Below are 18,878 nucleotides of genomic sequence, written 5' to 3' on the forward strand. Positions count from 1 at the left end.
GACAAGCTAGTATTTTAAGTAGATTGTGAAATATAATAGTTCGCATTATTGTTTGAAACCACATAGCTCATTATCCAACATAACGCCGGAACGATTTCTCTCTCCACCTCTTGCACTGGAAAACTCTTCTAAGGCTAAATTCGCATCACTTTTTGTTAATAAAAATTTAAAATTGCAAAACATGTCTTCAGTTGATCTGCCAGATATTTTTCCATACGATTTTCTTTGTCCATCCGTATAAAGAGAAATCAACGACAAATCCTGCCAGATCAAATTGTGCACAAGAAGAATAAAAACGTTAAATTTTAGTAAAAAGATACTTAACCTGTCCGTATTGCAGCAAAAACAAAGAGAAATTATGGCTGTTTTGAAGAATGATCGAGTTGAGTGGTTAGATGAAGATTATCTGGACCTGACTGACATATTCGAGAGAGATCATTTCATTTCTTCGAGACAGATCACAAAAGATCAGTTTAGGTAACTCAGTATCAAATAACATTTCGATTAAATCTGGTGTACCTCAGGGTGCTATTTTATCCCCGCTCGTATTTATTATTTACACAATAGAGGTTATCGCTGCTCCTTTGTTTTGTAGTACACATGCCTATGCTGATGACACTCTACTTTTCTTTCAATCCTCAAGATACTCAGGAAACTGCCGGAAAAATAAACTCGGATCTTAATATAGTTAATCAATTAACTTACGAACATAATCTTAACTTAAATCCCAACAAGACAAATTTATTGTGTTTTGGTAGTAAAACCAAAAAAGACATGGTAAAAAAGTCGTTAAATCTACACATTGGCGCCACAAGTTTATCCTTTGTATCTCGTGCAAAAAATTTGGGCTTAATAGTGGATGAGGATTTAAGATTTCATGAACATGTACGGAAGACTATTAAAAAAGAATTTTATGTTCTTAAATTAATTTATAACAACCGACAACTGTTAAACTTTCCACTAAAAAAGATGCCGTGTGATAGCCTTGTTTTATCGCATTTTAATTATTGTGACTTTCTGTACGAGCCTTGTCTAACTGCGGAGGATAAATATAAAATTCCAAAAATACAAAATGCATGCTGTAGAGTTTTGTATGGAATACGTAAATGTAACCATGTCTCTCATTTAATCTCTGAATGCAAGTGGCTGAATATGGAAAACCGAAAAACAAGTTGATCTTATTGATATGCAGACCGACCCAGATGGAGACTACAAATTCATCTTGAACTAGCAAGACCATTTGACTAAGTTTTGTATTCTACGCTCAATGAAAAGTAAAACTGCTGTAGAAACTGCCAGAAACCTAATAGACATTTTTTGTTTATTTGCAGCTCCGTCAATACTTCATTCTGATAATGGCCGTGAATTTTCCAATCAGGTCATTAATAATTTAAAATGCCAGTGGCCACATTTGAAAATCGTTCATGGAAAAACGCGCCACTCACAGAGTCAAGGTTCTGTGGAACGGTGTAACAGAGATGTGCGAGATGCTCTTATATGTTGGATGACCGATGAAAATACAAAACACTGGGCCGATGGACTGTGTTTCGTCCAGTCAAAAAAAAAATAGAAGCGACCACAGTCAATTAAGCGATCTCCATACGAGGCTATGTTTGGTTGCGCTCAGAGAAATGGTTTAAAGGATACTGACTTGCGCCAAGATTTAGTTGCTTCTTTGGAAACTGAAGACGATCTCGAAAAACTGTTAAATGAAAGCAACGAACTTCAAAATACTATAGGATCTATAGATGAAACCGAAAAGGTTGAAGATGACGTATGGCAAATAGTAAAGTACAAGTTCTTATAGTCAACAAGGATAATATGGATGATACCGAAGTGCAACTTTCTATTATCGATTTAAAAAATATGGCGGATAGTGAAGTGCAGGATTTTATTCAAGATAGAGAAAAAGGAGAAGAAGAAATTTCTAAAGTTAATATAGCCATTAAAAACACGAGAAACGAAAATGAACTTTCATTATGTACTGTGTGTCAAAAGCCTAATACCATCGTGGAAAATTGCTCAAAGTGCAAAGGAAAAATTCATGCTGCCTGCAGCATTTTAAAAGTTAACAACGAATTGAAATCAGAGTTTCAATCTTTTCTTTGCCAACGTTCCTGCGATATAATTACGAATCGTGAAAACGCTAAAAGAGGTTTGGAAGTACAAGCCAATTTAATGCTCGCACATTCGAATAAAAAATTTAAACCAGCCTCAGCTGGCGACAATGTCCTTATACGCATACCAAACGTGGATCGTGGCAGATTAGCACCACGAAGTATAATGGCAGTTGTTCAATCAATTGATGATGGGTTTTACAAATTAGCAACAAAGTCTGAAATTTTACAAAAACATTGTTGAAGAAACAAGTTTCAGTTGGCTGATAATAATATTTTTATAGAGAACAACAATTTTGGCGACAAAGAAATATCACTTAGAACAGCATCATCCAATATATCAGGGTCTAAACAAGGATTTATTTCATGTTTGTGCATTAAAAAGTATATTAGCAGATCATGCTCTTGAAAAATTAAAAATGTCCTCTGTAATTCTAAATGTCATCATTTAAGCTCTTATTTAAATAAATAATATTTTTAAATTAACTGGATACTTACCAAAGAATAATTATTTATATGATTTTGTATTTGTTAGAATATTTTTAATTTAAATAAAATAAATTTAAATACCATTTCCAACTTTATAACTAATTTATTCCGATGCTGGCGCTAATTGAACAAAAAAAGCAGAATTAGAGCTGGTCATTTAGAAATATTCGAAACTAGTTCTGTGCATTTTAAATTGCGCAAAACTAGTTTTGTTTATTTTATAATGCTCAAAAGTCGTATAAAATATTTTTTTCGGGTTTGGGAAATATTTCTTGCTCAAAACTAGAATTGCGTATATTTTTTGGGCAATGCCCGAATTCGACTATTGACTGTTAGAATGTTTTCTCGAGCAAATAGAGGGCGGCAGGAATCCCGAGGTTTTGCCATGCAAATATACCTCAGAGCCCTCTTTTGCAATACAAAGAGCGACTGGATAAGATAATTGCTAGCATTTCCCCAAAAACATATACCGTAGCGAAGACGAGACTCGACAAGCGCAAAATATACAGTCCTACCCATCTCCGGACCAAGCTCTTCAGTTAACCCTATCGGCAAAGTAACCAGCTGATACTTGATCTTACATGATTAGTAAATTTAAGATTTTTATCACGAATTACACCAAGAAATCTGCTGCTAAAGTGTTCAGCAACTTGATTACCGCCAATGGAGACATCACCAAGCTTACCCCTAAACGTCAGGATTTTGGTCTTATTGAAGTTCAATGACAGATTATTTGAGTCAAACCAGTCCCGTATACTCTGGAGGTCCATTATCAGGGTTAGATGCAAGGACTCATTATTTAATCTATGCCAAAGAATTGTGGTGTCAAGGGCAAATAAGGTAATTCTTCCCTCAATGTCCAGATTTGTAAGATCATTGACATACAAAAGAAAAAGAATTGGACCCAGAACTGATGCCTATGGTACAGTGCTACTGTGGTACTCTCAGGTTATCTCGTGATTTTCTAAGATCTCAGAGCCCACAAAATCTCGCTGATGATGACTCTCCAGATAACAACGGAACCAAGAATATGCTACGCCTCAAACGCCTTTAAAAATTCACAAAAGACTGCCGCTATTTATTTGGACATGTAGATCATTCAAGAAATTGTAAACGGCATGATCCGTATGGCGGCCCTCTATAAATTATTAAATAAAAAATAATTATTTATTAATAAATAATAAATTATACGAAAACCATCAAAATGTATATGTGCTCAAATTTTTCTATTGTGGCGTTATATTAACCGTAAGGAGGGGAGAGGGAGTTGAAGCAGATGTGACAAAGGAGGAAAGGAAGGGTCAAAAAAGCTTGTAAATTGCGTTACGTAATTTATGGATTGCCTCTAAATATTGGGAAATTGTTCATTAAAATCTCCTGCATGTAACTGCTCTTTTTTGTTAATTTCGTTTTATTTCACGAATTTTAAGCGATCCAAATTCATGGCTCAAAACAAAATCAATATAGAGGATGTTGAGGCGTTTCACCTAGATTTTAAGTTTTTACGAATGCTGATAAAAAAGGTTTAATTAGACGAATGTTTTAAACAAAAATAATGGATAATGGGCAATATTATTAATTCAAAAACTATTAGAGATGGTTATATGACAATATTAGTAAAAAAAGATTCAGATTGCAATTACATATCTAAAAATCCTAACGTATACAAGATGATCCATTTGAAATATCAAACAACATGCTACTTTTTAGTATTAACGGCAACTCAGCATCGCTAAAAATATTTTAAATCGTTAAATAACTAGTAAATACCTACGTTGCCAAAAAAAAAAATCTAACGTCTCGTTTTCCACAAACGCCTAACCCTAGCATTAACCGTGATACTCCCAATATGCATTTTAAAATTATTTTTGTGCCTTGAACCCTCCAGGCATACTCGCCAAAAAAGACAAATAACAAATTGTCGAGTATCTGCATAAAAGATTGTATAGAGAATTGAAGATCCAGATAGACGCTCAAAAATCGCATCTAATCACATTCTAGAATCTATTTATCTATTTTTGGAAAAAAAACGAAATAACTGTGTTTTTCTATGGACTCTCGAGATGGGTCATCCGCATACTGACACACTACTCGGTACGCCATAGGAAATCCCATTAACGTAGTATAGAAGCAAAAACCTGAAAGGCTCCAAAATAAACCTTGTATTAGTATATGTTTTGTGTATGGGCTTTTCCACACACGGTATTCTGGGTTGTGATTTTTTTTCTTCAATAAAACACCAATTTTTCGGTAAATAAGTGTAATTAGAAGAATGAAATAAAGCACTGCACTAACCGTACAATTCTGTTATTGTTGTACAAAATATACAAATAAAAATTTTACAAAGTAAAATTCTGATTCTAACCGAATCTTGTGTTATATACTGTTTAATGACCTGTTGGCCTAAAGTTAAAAGTGTGAATGTATAAAAAAAAATGGATGGAGTGGAGAATGTGGCTGTGTAAAATGCTTACATAATGAAACGTTGTATTTTTGATTATAGGAGGATCTTTGTACTATTTGTCGGCTTTAGTAAGGAAATTGAATAAGCGGTTTTAAGAAATTAAAATCTAATAACTCTGTTTATAAAGCTAAGACTGTTTATAAAACTTAATATGCCGCCTGTAATAAAATATTAAATTTACATCATGCGGCTGGCGCGGCGACTAAATAAATTATAGTCTAAACAGTATATTACAACCATCTCTCACTAATATGTGATTTTAATAAAAATTAACGCTATGATTCAAAAAGGTTAAGGTATAACTCAAATTTTTAAAACTTAGTATGTATGTAATACAAATAAATTTGATATTGTATTACAATGGTTGCAATGCAATATTAAATTTAACTGAGTATGTTGGACTAAGAGAATTCAAGCAATTAAACATTTTGCAATAAATGTATAAGGGAAATATTTACCTTCACTTGACACTAAACCGTACCAAAACCAAACCGTAAAACAAACACCAACGGACAAGAACGAAAACACGTTATGCAATAAAAATCAAGGTCACACTAGTATTTAGAATACCTGTTGCGCCCTCAAAAATATATTGTCTAAAAAGTTCTCAAGCTTTAAGCAATAAATCTTTTTTTTCTTTCTAAATCACATCAATAGTCTCAGATCATATACTGTTCGTTAATTTATTTCACGACTGAGTGACCCCTCAAAGGCAAAATTTCGAAAGGCAGATCCATACGTGCGTCGCGACGTCCACGAGATATTATTTATTTTTAACCGCCGTTGGGTGACGTCACGGTGGACGCCTGTTATTAAGACGACCAGCTTTTTTTCGGCAGTATATTATAAACACTATTTATTCCAACGAAATGATCTAAATAGAAATCATTTCTTTAATGATTATGATATTTACAACATTAATAAATGTTCGAAAATTTTTATAAAATATTGATGGTACATAGTACTAGTTGCTTCTAAAAACATAATCAATATTATATTAATAAAACAATTCAAACAATTGGTATATAAATACGATTACGTAAAATAACTCTCGCTAATGAAACTCGTTGAATGAAAACATAGAAATGTTAACTTGGCAAAAGGGGCTAGATTTTTGAAATGGGTTAGTTGTAATTAATTGATTACTACTTTGTTCCATATACATTTTCACACTTTTAGTGAATATAAGTATAAATTATTAAAGGTAGTCCTATGGTTGGAGACTTTGGTGTGACACTCGAATTACAAAATAGTGTTACCACTAACTAAAACTCTTTTTTTATTTTCGACACGTGTTTTGCTAACGACGTTAGCATCTTCGGGAAAAGATTAAAACTAAACTAAAACTTACAAGTTACCTTATATACTAAAGATGTAACTAAAAGAGCTAAAAATTCAGTAAAGTATGATTGAACAGAGTTTAGACACTAACAAAAGTATAAGTTTGACTATAAGGAATTCGACCTTTTTCATTTTTGAATATTGCCTAATTTTCGGATACGTCTAATTTTTGATTATTATTATCTGGTTTAAATAATTTTAAGTTAATCTACAGAGTGGCCAGCATTTAAAACATGTTCAGCTGAACTTGACTTTTCAACTCTTCCATATTTCACATGAGCTATATGTTCTTTAAATTTGACATAAATTGATCGTCTTGTTTGTCCTATGTACTTCTTATCACAATCGTTTAATCTCATAGATTCCGGACTTTTCATTATGGTCTTCATTTTATCTTTTGGGATCCCTAAAACATTCTCAACTTGACTAAACTTTGGCAGACTATTCCTAGACCTAAGTCTTTCAAAACCCCATCAAAGTCTTTTGTCATATGCTATTACAATGATAGTTTGCTTATTTTTATCTTTTTGAAATGTGGTGCAGTTTTTACGATTAACTTTAAACTTAATTCTTTTAATCAGCTTATAAATAATCACATCGTCATAACCATTGACCCTAGCAATTGTTTTAATTGTTCCTTTTTCTTTACTAAATCAGACAAAATGAGATCAAACGATGTACCAAGAAATGCATGCTAGCCATTGTATGTTATATATGTTAAAAATAGAGGTTACACTAGTTATGCATCTAAAAATATTTGTTTCTTTCATATTATTATGAAAATGTAAATACGTTAATAATTCTCCTAGTTTTTGTACTTTTTTTATTAGTACTCTGTAGTTAAAGTTGATTCGTAGGGTTTCTTTAGCGTTCTACTTACGTTTGGTTTATTATTTTTATCTATAGTGTTTAGCTTTTAAGTAGTTCATTGTGTTCGAGAGCCCGATTTTGGCACTAATTTAGGTTATTTAGGTTATATTATTGTAAATCCCTGTAGTTCTAATTTTCTAGAATTTGTATACTTGCTTGCTTTGACTGTCAGTATTCTCCTAAAATTATTGGTCTCTTTCGGTAAAAACAATGAAGATAATTCTAAATATTTCAAAACTGTTCCATCGGGTTTTAAAAAGGACGTGCTTCGTGACAATTCATTCAGTTTTAATTGTTTAGTCAGTTTTTACCTTGGGAACAATTAAACGACAGTCAAGGCGAGTTAGGTTAGTGTTTTTGACAATAAAAGTGTGTTCCCGATTTTCGTTACAATTGGTGTCAGAAGTGGGATATTTGGAAGCTCATTTTAGTGGATGCCTTTAACAAGAAGTCAGGCCAAGATGGAGACCGAGAAATTGATGGAGCTGCTATTAAGAAAGTTTGACGAGCAAAAAGTAGAACAAGAAGAACGAGAGCGTAAACAGAGGAAAGAACAAGAAAAACAAGACCGCAAGCAAAAAGAACGAGACCGTAAACAAGAAGAACGAGACCGTAAACAGAAGGAAGAACAAGAAGAACGAGACCGCAAACAGAGGGAAGAACAAGAAGAGCGAGACAAGAAACAACAAAATTTACTAAAGACAATTAAACCTGACCTGAAGAAGGAATATGAAGACCTGATAAGGACCATGAAAGATGACCTAAAGAAAGAAAATGAAGTCCTAATTCGAACCATAAAAGATGACTTACTTAAATTAAAAGATAATCTTAAAAAGGAGCAGGAGGAACGAGACAGAAAACAAGAGGAACGGGTTTTACAACTTAAAGGAGATCTGGAGAAGAATCAGAAACAATCGATGACTAACTTTGAAGCAACGGTAGAAGAAGAATTGGGGCAAGTACAAAAAAAGATCCAAGAACTAGAGATAAAAGTAAAACGGACGCCTCTTCATCCCGATCCTGGAATGCAAACAATGATGAAAGTAAAACCACCAAAATTCGACGGCAAAGAAGCATGGAGTACCTATTTGAATCAATTTGAGGCCGCTGCTAGGGGAAATCGCTGGGATAACGAAGAAAAGACAATCAATCTTAAGCTAAGCCTTAGAGGAGAAGCTACAGAAATATTAGGAATGGTGCCATCTGAGGATCAGCTCAATTTCGACGTACTGGTGCGCACCTTAGAGATGAGATACGGTGAAGCCCATCTACAACAAGTGTACCAGGCTCAATTGAAATCTAGAAAACAACAACCCGAGGAAGGACTCCAACAGTTTGAGGCCGATGTTGCTCGATTAGTAAATCTGGCTTACTCTTCAGCCCCAACAGAGTTCCGAGAACAAATTTCTATAAATTGTTTTATTGACGGAGTTCGAGATCCAGATACTAACCACGCTCTAAAGATAAGTCAGAACTTCAGAAAGTGATCTCGAAGACCGCCTAAAGAAGATTGAAACATTATTAGCGAGGAAACCTAAAAGACCATTGCAATGCCGGAATTGCAATGAGGAGGGGAAGCTTAAACGTCAATGCCCCAAGCCTTTAAGAGATCCAAGGAACCACGAAAATTTCAACTAGTCAGCTTTATGGGGCGCAAGCTGGCTGGGTGCTACCAAGCATAAGACTAAACCAGCTACCACATCCTGGAGAGAGCTTGGTAGTCCCGGGAAAAATATGCCGCCGTGAATGTGAGATGGTAGTGGATACAGGATCAAGTCATACTATCGTGAAGCTGAACATCGTAGCACACTGTAGGCTTTCAGCACCACCCAATTTAATTCTGGAGTCTGCAAATGAGAAAAGGATCCCAATTGTTGGATTGCATAAAGCTACAGTCACCATTAGCTTAACAACATTCTAACAGCCAGTACTAGTGGCAGAAATCATGGATGATGTCATATTAGGATTAGATGTTTTGAATGATCAGCAGTTTAAAATGGATGTATATAACCGGATATTGGCGACGAGAAATGAAGAGATTTTTATGCACCACCTATATGAAGATCAAGTAAATACCAGAGTCGTTAAGTTATTCAAGGATATTACCATACCAGCAAATTCAGAGGTGGTGGTTAATGCTACAACTGGAGGAAAAGAGGGAGAAACTATATGGTCAAGAAATTTTTCCAGCCAAGACGTTATCTGCGCAGAGGTAATTTACTGTTTTGGTTCGAATGGTAAATTTAAAAGGATATGATCAACACCTGAAACAAGGAGAGAACATTGGCGTATGCTTCGAAGTAGTAGCAGTCATGAAAAATGCTGATAGAAGTCGTTATTCAAACAGACCTTTTCCTGTATGTTTACAAAACCTATTTGAAGAATCTTCTGCCAATTTAACCATGGACCAGTGTAGTAAATTGCGACGTCTTCTTGAAGAAAATCAAGATGTGTTTTACTTGCACAATAATGACCTGGGAAGAACTGATTTGGTGCAGCATCGAATTAACATTGGAGACAATGCTCCGATTATACAAGCACCTCAAATAATTCCGATAGCTAAAAAAGGAGAAGTTTCCTCAATGCTTCAAGAAATGAGGACACAAGGAGTGATAGAACCTTCTCAGAGTCCTTGGACATCTCCAGTTGTGCTAGTGAAGAGAAAGGATGGATCCACTAGATTTTGTGTAGACTATCGGCGACTGAATGACATTACCAAGAAAGACAGTCCCTACCAAGAATTGACGACATCCTGGATACGCTATCAGGTTCACAATGGTTCTCAACACTCGATCTAAAGAGTGGATACTGGCAGGTAAAGATGCACCCAGAAGATAAAGAAAAGACCGCATTCTCGACTGGAACAGGACTTTGGCAGTTTACAGTCATGCCCTTTGGACTCTGCAATGCTCCAGCTACCTTTGAGAGACTTACGGAAACAGTTTTACGTGGAATGACTTGGGAATCATGTTTAGTTTATCTGGATGACGTCATCATACTGGGAAAAACATTTGAAGATAATTTGAAGAATATTCAAAAGGTATTTGTTAAACTCCGAGAGGTCAACCTGAAGCTAAGTCCTAAAAAATGTTGCTTATTTCAAAAAGAAGTTCGATACCTTGACCATGTAATATCAGAAAAAGGTGTCAAGGCTGATCCAGATAAAGTAGAAGCAACCGAAAATTGGCCACGACCCACTGACAAACACTAGTTAAGAAGTTTTCTGGGCCTTTGTACCTATTACAGAAGATTTGTAAGAAATTTCGCTAATCTTGCAAAGCCTCTACATAAGCTCACGGAGGACAAAATGGTATTTAGTTGGTCAACAGACTGTGAAGAAGCATTTCAACGGTTAAAAAGAGTACTATGCACATCTCCAATTTTAACATATCCGATTCCTGGAGAAACTTTTATTTTGGATACCGATGCAAGTAATGTTGGAATTGGGGCCGTTCTATCACAAAAATATGAAGATGGCGAGCAAGTGATAGCTTATTTCAGTAAAACGTTATCAAAACCAGAAAGAAACTATTGTGTCACCAGACGAGAGCTATTGGCAGCAGTAAAAGCTATTGAACATTTCCATAAATATTTGTATGGTCAACGATTTATCCTTAGAACTGACCATGCTTTGTTGAAATGGCTGTTTCAGTTTAAAAAACCCGAAGGACAAATAGCAAGGTGGCTTTAACGATTACAAGAGTATGACTTTACAATAGAACATAGGAAAGGCGAATATCACCAAAATGCCGATGCTTTATCGAGAAGACCCTGTATTGAAACATATCAACATTGTTTTAAAAAGGAATCAAAACAGCATTCAGAGATATTTAGTTGTAATCGTATTGGCCTTCACAGTTCTAAAGAGTGGAATGTAGCTAGTTTAATTCAAGATCGGTGTGATGACCCAGTATTTGGTCTCATTTACGAACTAAAATCTCGAGAAATTTCAAAACCAGAATGGAAAGATATTTTTGACAAATCTCCATAACTCAAAGCTTATTGGTCTCAATGGAATTCATTGGTTATAAAAGACGTATTGTTAAAAAGAGTCTGGGAGAGCGTAGATGGAAAAGAAAAGACATATCTGACGTAAGTTCATTCATAAGTTCTTGAAGCTGTTCATGGCGGTGTCGGCGGAGGACATTTTGGAGTTAGTAAGACCTTGGCAAAAGTTAGAGAACGGTTTTACTGGCTGAACAGTCATCAAGATGTTGAACGCTGGTTCCAACAGTGTGAGCAGTGTTCGTCGAGCAGGAGCCCAAGAACCCGGACAAGAGGAAAGATGATGCAGTATCTTGTTGGTGCACCCTTTGAACGAATTGCTATAGACGTAGCAGGACCCTTTCCTACTAGTAGCTCCAGAAACCGATATGCTCTTGTTGCTATGGATTACTTTAGTAAGTGGCCCGAGGTTTATCCGATTCCAAACCAAGAAGCGACAGTAGCTGAAGTGCTGTTCCACAAGTGGATTTGTCGATTTGGTGTACCCAGAGAGATACATTCAGACCAAGGAAGGAACTTTGAGTCACAAATATTCCAACAAGTATGCCAGTTGCTAGTAATCAATAAGACCCGTACAACCCCACTACACCCTCAGTCTGATGGAATGGTTGAAAGATTTTACCGCACATTTAAAACCTATTTGAGGATGGTGGTAAACTTTAAGCAAACCGACTGGAATACCTGTATACAACCATTTCTATTGGCATATCAATCTTCTATCCACAAGTCAACTGGAAAAAGTCCAGCAAAAGTTGTCTACGGTGATGAACTTCGTTTACCTTTGGACATTATTACTGGAAGACCCAAAAGTCTGAAACCCTTGAGGAGTACGTCGACCATTTACAAGAGCGTTTACAAATTGTTCATAGGAAGGGATAAACTTCATCTAGAAAGTAACAGAATGAAATCACGTTATGACATAAAGGCAAATTCTACCGGTTTTAATCCTGGGGATAAAGTCTGGTTATACAATCCACGGAGGACGAAGGGCAAGTCACCAAAGCTCCAGAAGGGTTGGGAAGGTCCATTCAATGTGGTCACCAGAATCAACGACGTGGTGTACCGTATCCAGCGACATCCGACAACGAAGATGAAAATTGTAAACATCGTCCGGTTAGCGCCCTATCATGACTCAGGTGGTCCCATGTTTGATCGGGACGATCAAACTTGAGAGGAGAGCAGTATTATGAAAATGTAAATACGTTAATTATTCTCCTAGTTTTTGGACTAGTTTTATTAGTATTCTGTAGTTAAAGTTGATTCGTAGGGTTTCTTTAGGGTTCTACTTACGTTTGGCTTATTATTTTTATCGACAGTGTTTAGTTTTTAAGTAGTTCATCTTGTTCGAGAGCCCCATTTTGGCCCCAATTTAGGATATTTAGGTTATATTATTGTAAATCCCTGTGGTTCTAATTTTCTAGAATTTGTATACTTGCTTGCTTTGACTATCAGTATTCTCCTAAAATTATTGGTCGCTTTCGGCAAAAACAATGAAGATAATTCTAAATATTTCGAAACTGTTTTGGCGTCTACTTTGTGGTATTTACAATGACTTTCTTTTACCACACGTAAATATTGTGTTTTTTTATTACATTAATACCCAAAGAGGGTATCTTTGGGTATTAATGAAGGAAGCGGGAAGCATTCAGTAACCGATCACGTGGCTATAATAAGATATGCAATTGGTGGCGCTGGCGCTTACCGGCTTACCCCACCATTGCTACTGACCGACGACCGGCAACCCGGTTTGGTAATTGTTTGTATTTCCTTTTGTGTTCGGTGTCTGTTTTACATTTTAGGGATTGAACATGCTTACCATCTTAGCAAATGGCCAAATTGGATCAAAATAGGTAGATTATTTTATATCATAATGGTTTAAATATCGACAGGAATTATTTTTTTTAATAGCTATTTTACTTACTTCTGCCATGTGTTCATGGACGTGCGGTCATTTTGTGCAGTCTTCATAAGTTCTATTTGTTAAGGATCCTTTTCAGGTTTTGTTATTAGATTTGATTTAATTAGATTTTTGACAGTTTGGAATTTTACGTTAAGAAATAAAAGCATTAATTTTTATCAGTATGCCTTATTTATGTTACGTAAGATTTTTTATACAGGGTGTCCGCTAATTAATGGTACATGGAAAAACCACAGACTCCTGATGTAAAAATATTACGATTTAACTATATTTACCTATATCCAAAAGTTGATATTAACTGAGATACAGGGTGTTAAACTTAAAACTTTTTTTTTGTTTTTCCCCAATAACTTTAATAAAAGTTAACTTTTTTTCACAAAAATTTGTAGTTAGGGGTTTTTTAGGTCGAGAAATTCATTTTTTTAACAAATTGAGTGTACAATGTAGGGGGCGCTGTCTGCGACATCTTTTTCTCTTTCATAAGGTCATAGCTTTTTTGTGCTTAACTGTATTTAAGTTTTTATTGAAAATAATACTTTTTTCATATTTTTTACGTAAAAAAGGTATACTACTTTTGGGTCGCTCAGAGTCGCCGTTTTCGAGATATCTGCCTTCAAATTATTTAGTACAGCAGCTCAAGCAAGCAATAATGTCTTGTTACTCTTTACCAATCATTTTTTACATCATAAATAATGTTTTAGTATAAGTCATTGAGAATAATGCAGACAAAAATTGGATTATCATTTAATTAACTTTATTTAAAATAACTATGACACTAGAAAATCTATTGAAAGAAAATAACATTAACGAAAACAAACTTAACTATGCGACTGATTCACTTTGACTTCACAAAAATCCAGCGGGTTAAAATCGGGACTTCGCGCCGGCCATGGCCTCTGGCTCCCACGACCTATCCAGCAACTAGGAAAACGGTTGTTCAGGTACTCTTTGACAGCTCTAGAGAAGTGTCTTGCATGAAATACATATGTTGCCTTATGTCCAGCGGAATATCATCGAGAAAATCTGGTAAATGTGTGTCTAGGAGCTCAAGGTGTCAAAAAATTTCCCCGTTTAAATTGGGCGGTAGTTCGAAAGGGCCCAATAAATGATTATCGATTATACCACACCATACATTAATTTTGAATTCATGTTGGAAATGACGTTCGTGTACTGAATGTCGATTTTGTATTGCCCATGTGTGTTTATTTCTAAAATTGAAAATGCCTCTACGTGTAAACGTTGCTTCATCAGTAAATAGTATCTCATTCAGAAACATGGGGTCGGCATTTATTTGGGCACGGCAAAAACGGGCAAATTCTATCCTGGGCGCAAAATCATTTTCTAATATATTTTGCACAGGAGTGAAATGATACGGATAAAGACCCTCTTCGTGAAATATTTTACAAATGGATGACTTGCCTACTCCAGTTGCCGCAGCAGCATGTCTTGCACTTATTTCCGGATTTTCAGCCACGCGGACCAGAATTTCTTCTTCTTGTTCTGGAGTTATAACCTTCGGGCGCCCTGCGGAATTCCGTTTAGGACGAAATGTACCTGCTTCTCCTAATCGATCGTAAAGATTTTTGAAGATCTTGAAATCAGGTTGTCTTCGATTTGGATAGAGTTCTGAATATCGTCTATGAGTTTCGCGTCCATTAAAATTTGCCTGCGCATATACACACAACATATCCCTCATTTCGGCATTTGAAAAAAGATTGTGCCTCGGCATTGTTTCTCAACTTACGAAAAATTTAAAAATTAAACAAAACAGTAAACTGGATGCAAAATCACAGAAAACACTAATTAAATATTTTCTGACAACTTTATACTAATCAACAAACAATAACAACATGGCGGTTTCCTAACAACTGCGTCTCTAAAGTTCATTTGCTTTCTCATAGCTTACTTTAAAAAAGCGAATTATTTCCCGATTATATTAATTATTCAGCCGGGGTCGAGTGCATGGTGCACTAAATAATTTAAATACAAATATCTCCAAAACGGTAACTCTGAGCGACTTCAACTTAGTATACCTTTTTTACGTAAGAAATATGAAAAAAGTATTATTTTCAATAAAAACTTAAATACAGTTAAGCACAAAAAAGTTATGACCTTATGAAAGAGAAAAAGATGTCGCAGACAGCGCCCCCTACATTGTACACTCAATTTGTTAAAAAAATGAATTTCTCGACCTAAAAAACCCCTAACTACAAATTTTTGTGAAAAAAAGTTAACTTTTGTTAAAGTTATTGGGAAAAACAAAAAAAAAAGTTTTAAGTTTAACACCCTGTATCTCAGTTAATATCAACTTTTGGATATAGGTAAATATAGTTAAATCGTAATATTTTTACATCAGGAGTCTGTGGTTTTTCCATGTACCATTAATTAGCGGACACCCTGTATAAGTGTATGTAAAAAACTACAATATTTATAAAAACATGTGATATTTACTACTCAGGAGGAATGTCCGCCCGAAATACCTATATAAAGATTAAAGTTTGTCAGTATTTCGGTACCGCAGAACTCAAGAAAATTAACTGAAAATGTTTGTTTTATTTTGGTATACTTACAAATGAATAAATAAATATATATTTTGAATTTAAATAAGAATGTTTTTTTTATATTTAATAAGTCTTCAATGGTCATTTTAAATTACCTAAAATAATCTTTAAGCGTCGTCCTATATTAATAATTGACGTCTTCCAGGCGTCTTTTTCAGTTCCGTTTAAGACGTCTTTTAGCCTTTATTTAGTACGTCTCATCGACGTCATTTAGCCTTAATTTAGGATGTCTCAGCGAAGTTTCTTAAGACGTCATTTTGGATGTGACATTTGTACGTGACTTTAAGGTCGTACACGTCAAAATGATTCGTCATATAGACCAAAAAGTACAGAAAATTATGTCTTTTAGGCCCGGTTGCACAATGGGCGTTCAACAACAGTTCATAAAGATCTCCGGTTTAGCGGAATTAATCCGTTGTACAATGTTGGTTCAAACGATAACCTGCGGTTCATCTTGAACGTCCAATTTGGAGCGTTCAAAGGGAGTTGAAGCAAATTTTTGAGATTAAATTAATATTTAGTATATCATTTTGATATTTTTTATTTATGTAAATACAGCCACCTTTCAATAATTATTCTGTTTGGTAAGGTGCTAATTTATTAGTTACTAGGTACCCTAGATTTAGTTTCCAAACCATAAATATAAAAATGGATCCGATTTAAGAAGATATTACGGATGACGAAAATTTTCTGGAATTAGTAAATAAAATTGTACACCCTAGATCATCACAGGTGTACAGGGATAGACTGGATCATTTGAACATTTGGGATGATAAAGAATTTAAGGCTAGATTTAGGTTGGAAAAGCAAGCTGGAAGATTCATAGTAGATAGAATTTCTGAACAAATTTCATCGGTTACGGACAAGTATGATTTGTATTAGTTCAATTACACTATTTATAGACTTTAAAAATACTTTTAGATTTTAGACAGAATATCGTCAGCATTTTTGCTTTCAATCTGAATAGCAATTGATTCTAAAAATTTAACAATATTTAAGATTGAAAATGATTTAAAACAAGTTAAAAAAACCTGCAGTAGTATCAATGTCATATTTTGATGTTAATCCTGTAAGTTGGCCCCCTAATATTTCATGGATATCACTCTCGCTTGCAGTTATTGTTATAAATTTTTGCTTATTCCTTTTTTTATATTCTCATACTTATTTTTTAGAAATGTGACAGTTCTAAGGGGCTCTCCGAGAACACTGTTAAATTCCTGACAAATTTTCTCGAAGGCCTCTGCTTTAATTTCATTATTGCTGTGATCCGTTTTCTTACATTCTATGCTTTCAGTGTATTTCTTTACTAAATTAATCAGAAAATTTTCTTGCCCTAATTTTTCCATGTCAAATAAGCAGACCCAAACGGTTTGGCAAGAAGCAAGGCGGCACAAAACACTTTTAAACAACCAACACTTCGAAATTTACGGTATTTTTTGTGTTCAAAAAATACTTATAATCGGCAACAGAGAAAAAACAAAGTAAATAAATAAATAAAAAGTAAATTAATTTTAATGAATAGGTTAAGTTCTTCTTTTCTTTTTCTTCTTTTTTATGTGGCCATTGCAGACTTTAAATAGAACCTAGTTTAACTAAACTTGTACTGGAACAACACACGAACCTCTGAACTATGTTCAACGAAGAACTGCAGTTTAGTAGAACTTAACCACTACTTGTACAACTGGGCCTAAGACATCATTCTGCTACCTAGGAAGTTGTTCATAATACGAATTGTTGTATTGAACAATATTTTGTGACATGCAAAGTTTTGTTAATTTAATTATTTCTCGGATATTTTTGTAATCATTACTTTCTAAAAGTTTATTCAGATATTCCAATGTTTCTAGTATAGTAAGGCTTGTGACAAGATAGATTAATTTATTACCCGTCAAAAAAAATATTTAGGTTGAAATCATTTATACCGCATTCATATCCCAGCAGTTCATAGTGACCATATAAACATCAAATTATTTGTATACAATTGCTGTTAGAGTTACCTTAAGTCACTTTGACAAGTGAACAATATGGCAACCCCAGTGACGTAACGAATAAGTCCAGGGCTCGTATGCAAATTTTAAAAACGGAACCCTCTCTGTAACTTATAGTGGAACCTCAGCAAGCCCTTATTCTCTCAGTCTCTCAAAGATTCCGTTAAATACAATACATACACACATGCAACCCGAGGTAATAAAAGCGTGTTAAAAAGAGAAGTGGACGTAATACGGTAACCGATCAGCGGGCCTAAGATACAAACAAAAGAAAAGATTTTCAAGAAATTCGTGATCATATTAAGCAACACATCAAACAAAAGTTCTTCCATTAAAGAAAAAAGTCTTCAAAAGAGTTTTTAAACATTGATTTAAACATTCCTCAAATGTATCGAGCATACATGGAAAAAACTCCACATTTTGAAGTCACCTATAAATTTTATGTTGAAATTTTTTATTCTTTTTATTTTTTATTCGAGTTTCCTAATCTAGTTTCTGAAAGGCCCAAGACCTCGCTGTGGAACATGTGCCCTACATAATAATAAAATAAAGCATGTGGCTTAAATGATGAAGAAAACGATATGATTTAAACGAGCGCTGCAGTTACATCATCGGAAAGCTGAACGAGCAACACAATGTATGGCGGACTCGACAAAAAATTAACCAATGTGGTTTTAGTTGATTTAGAATAGGGTTTATTCATTCCCTCGTAAACTCATTCAGCAATGTTTTATAGCAGACTCTTGGTATAACTTGGGTGTCCATTTGTCTGATTTAAACTATACCTACATGTGCCTATGGAAAGTCGTAAACGGGTCGTGGTGGAAATGAAATTTCTTCTCGTCTTTTGAAAGTTTTGTTACAGATGGATTTTCCAAGAAAGAAAAATTTGATCATCTAAGGCGATAACTGCATTGTTCAAAATAAAAATAAAATAATGCTCTTGCTGTTAATATACTTGGTAGCTTCGGGAGTATATGAGTAAGTTGAACAAACATTTTTGGTTTCTTGGCATTGAAATCAAATTTCAAATTTATTCAACCCAATAAATCAAATAATCAAATAACTTTTAACAATTTAGGCTACTTAAATAAGTTATTGCACCTAGCTACAATCTGTATGTGT

At 34.6% G+C, this 18,878-nt stretch overlaps 2 protein-coding genes across 3 annotated transcripts in view; both read right to left on the reverse strand.

The window, feature by feature from the left end:
• Window positions 1-5,802, reverse strand: part of LOC126744068 (solute carrier family 2, facilitated glucose transporter member 1-like) — a 203,917-nt gene extending 198,115 nt beyond the window's left edge. The window contains exon 1 of one of the 2 annotated variants that reach the window (XM_050451412.1): window positions 5,641-5,802. The gene's annotated coding sequence lies outside the window, so the exon portion shown is untranslated. Of the gene's footprint in view, window positions 1-5,528 lie in introns of both variants that reach the window. The other variant, XM_050451411.1, reaches the window with a different exon arrangement.
• An 8,456-nt stretch (window positions 5,803-14,258) lies between these two features.
• On the reverse strand, window positions 14,259-15,020 carry LOC126744185 (uncharacterized). Its single transcript, XM_050451544.1, has one exon. It carries the CDS (start codon window positions 14,931-14,933, stop codon window positions 14,259-14,261), a length of 675 nt encoding a protein of 224 aa, XP_050307501.1. The 5' UTR covers window positions 14,934-15,020.
• Window positions 15,021-18,878: the final 3,858 nt, after the last annotated feature.

This window comes from Anthonomus grandis, chromosome 13 (genome assembly GCF_022605725.1).
Source record: "Anthonomus grandis grandis chromosome 13, icAntGran1.3, whole genome shotgun sequence".
Classification (NCBI taxonomy): Eukaryota; Metazoa; Arthropoda; class Insecta; order Coleoptera; family Curculionidae; genus Anthonomus; species Anthonomus grandis.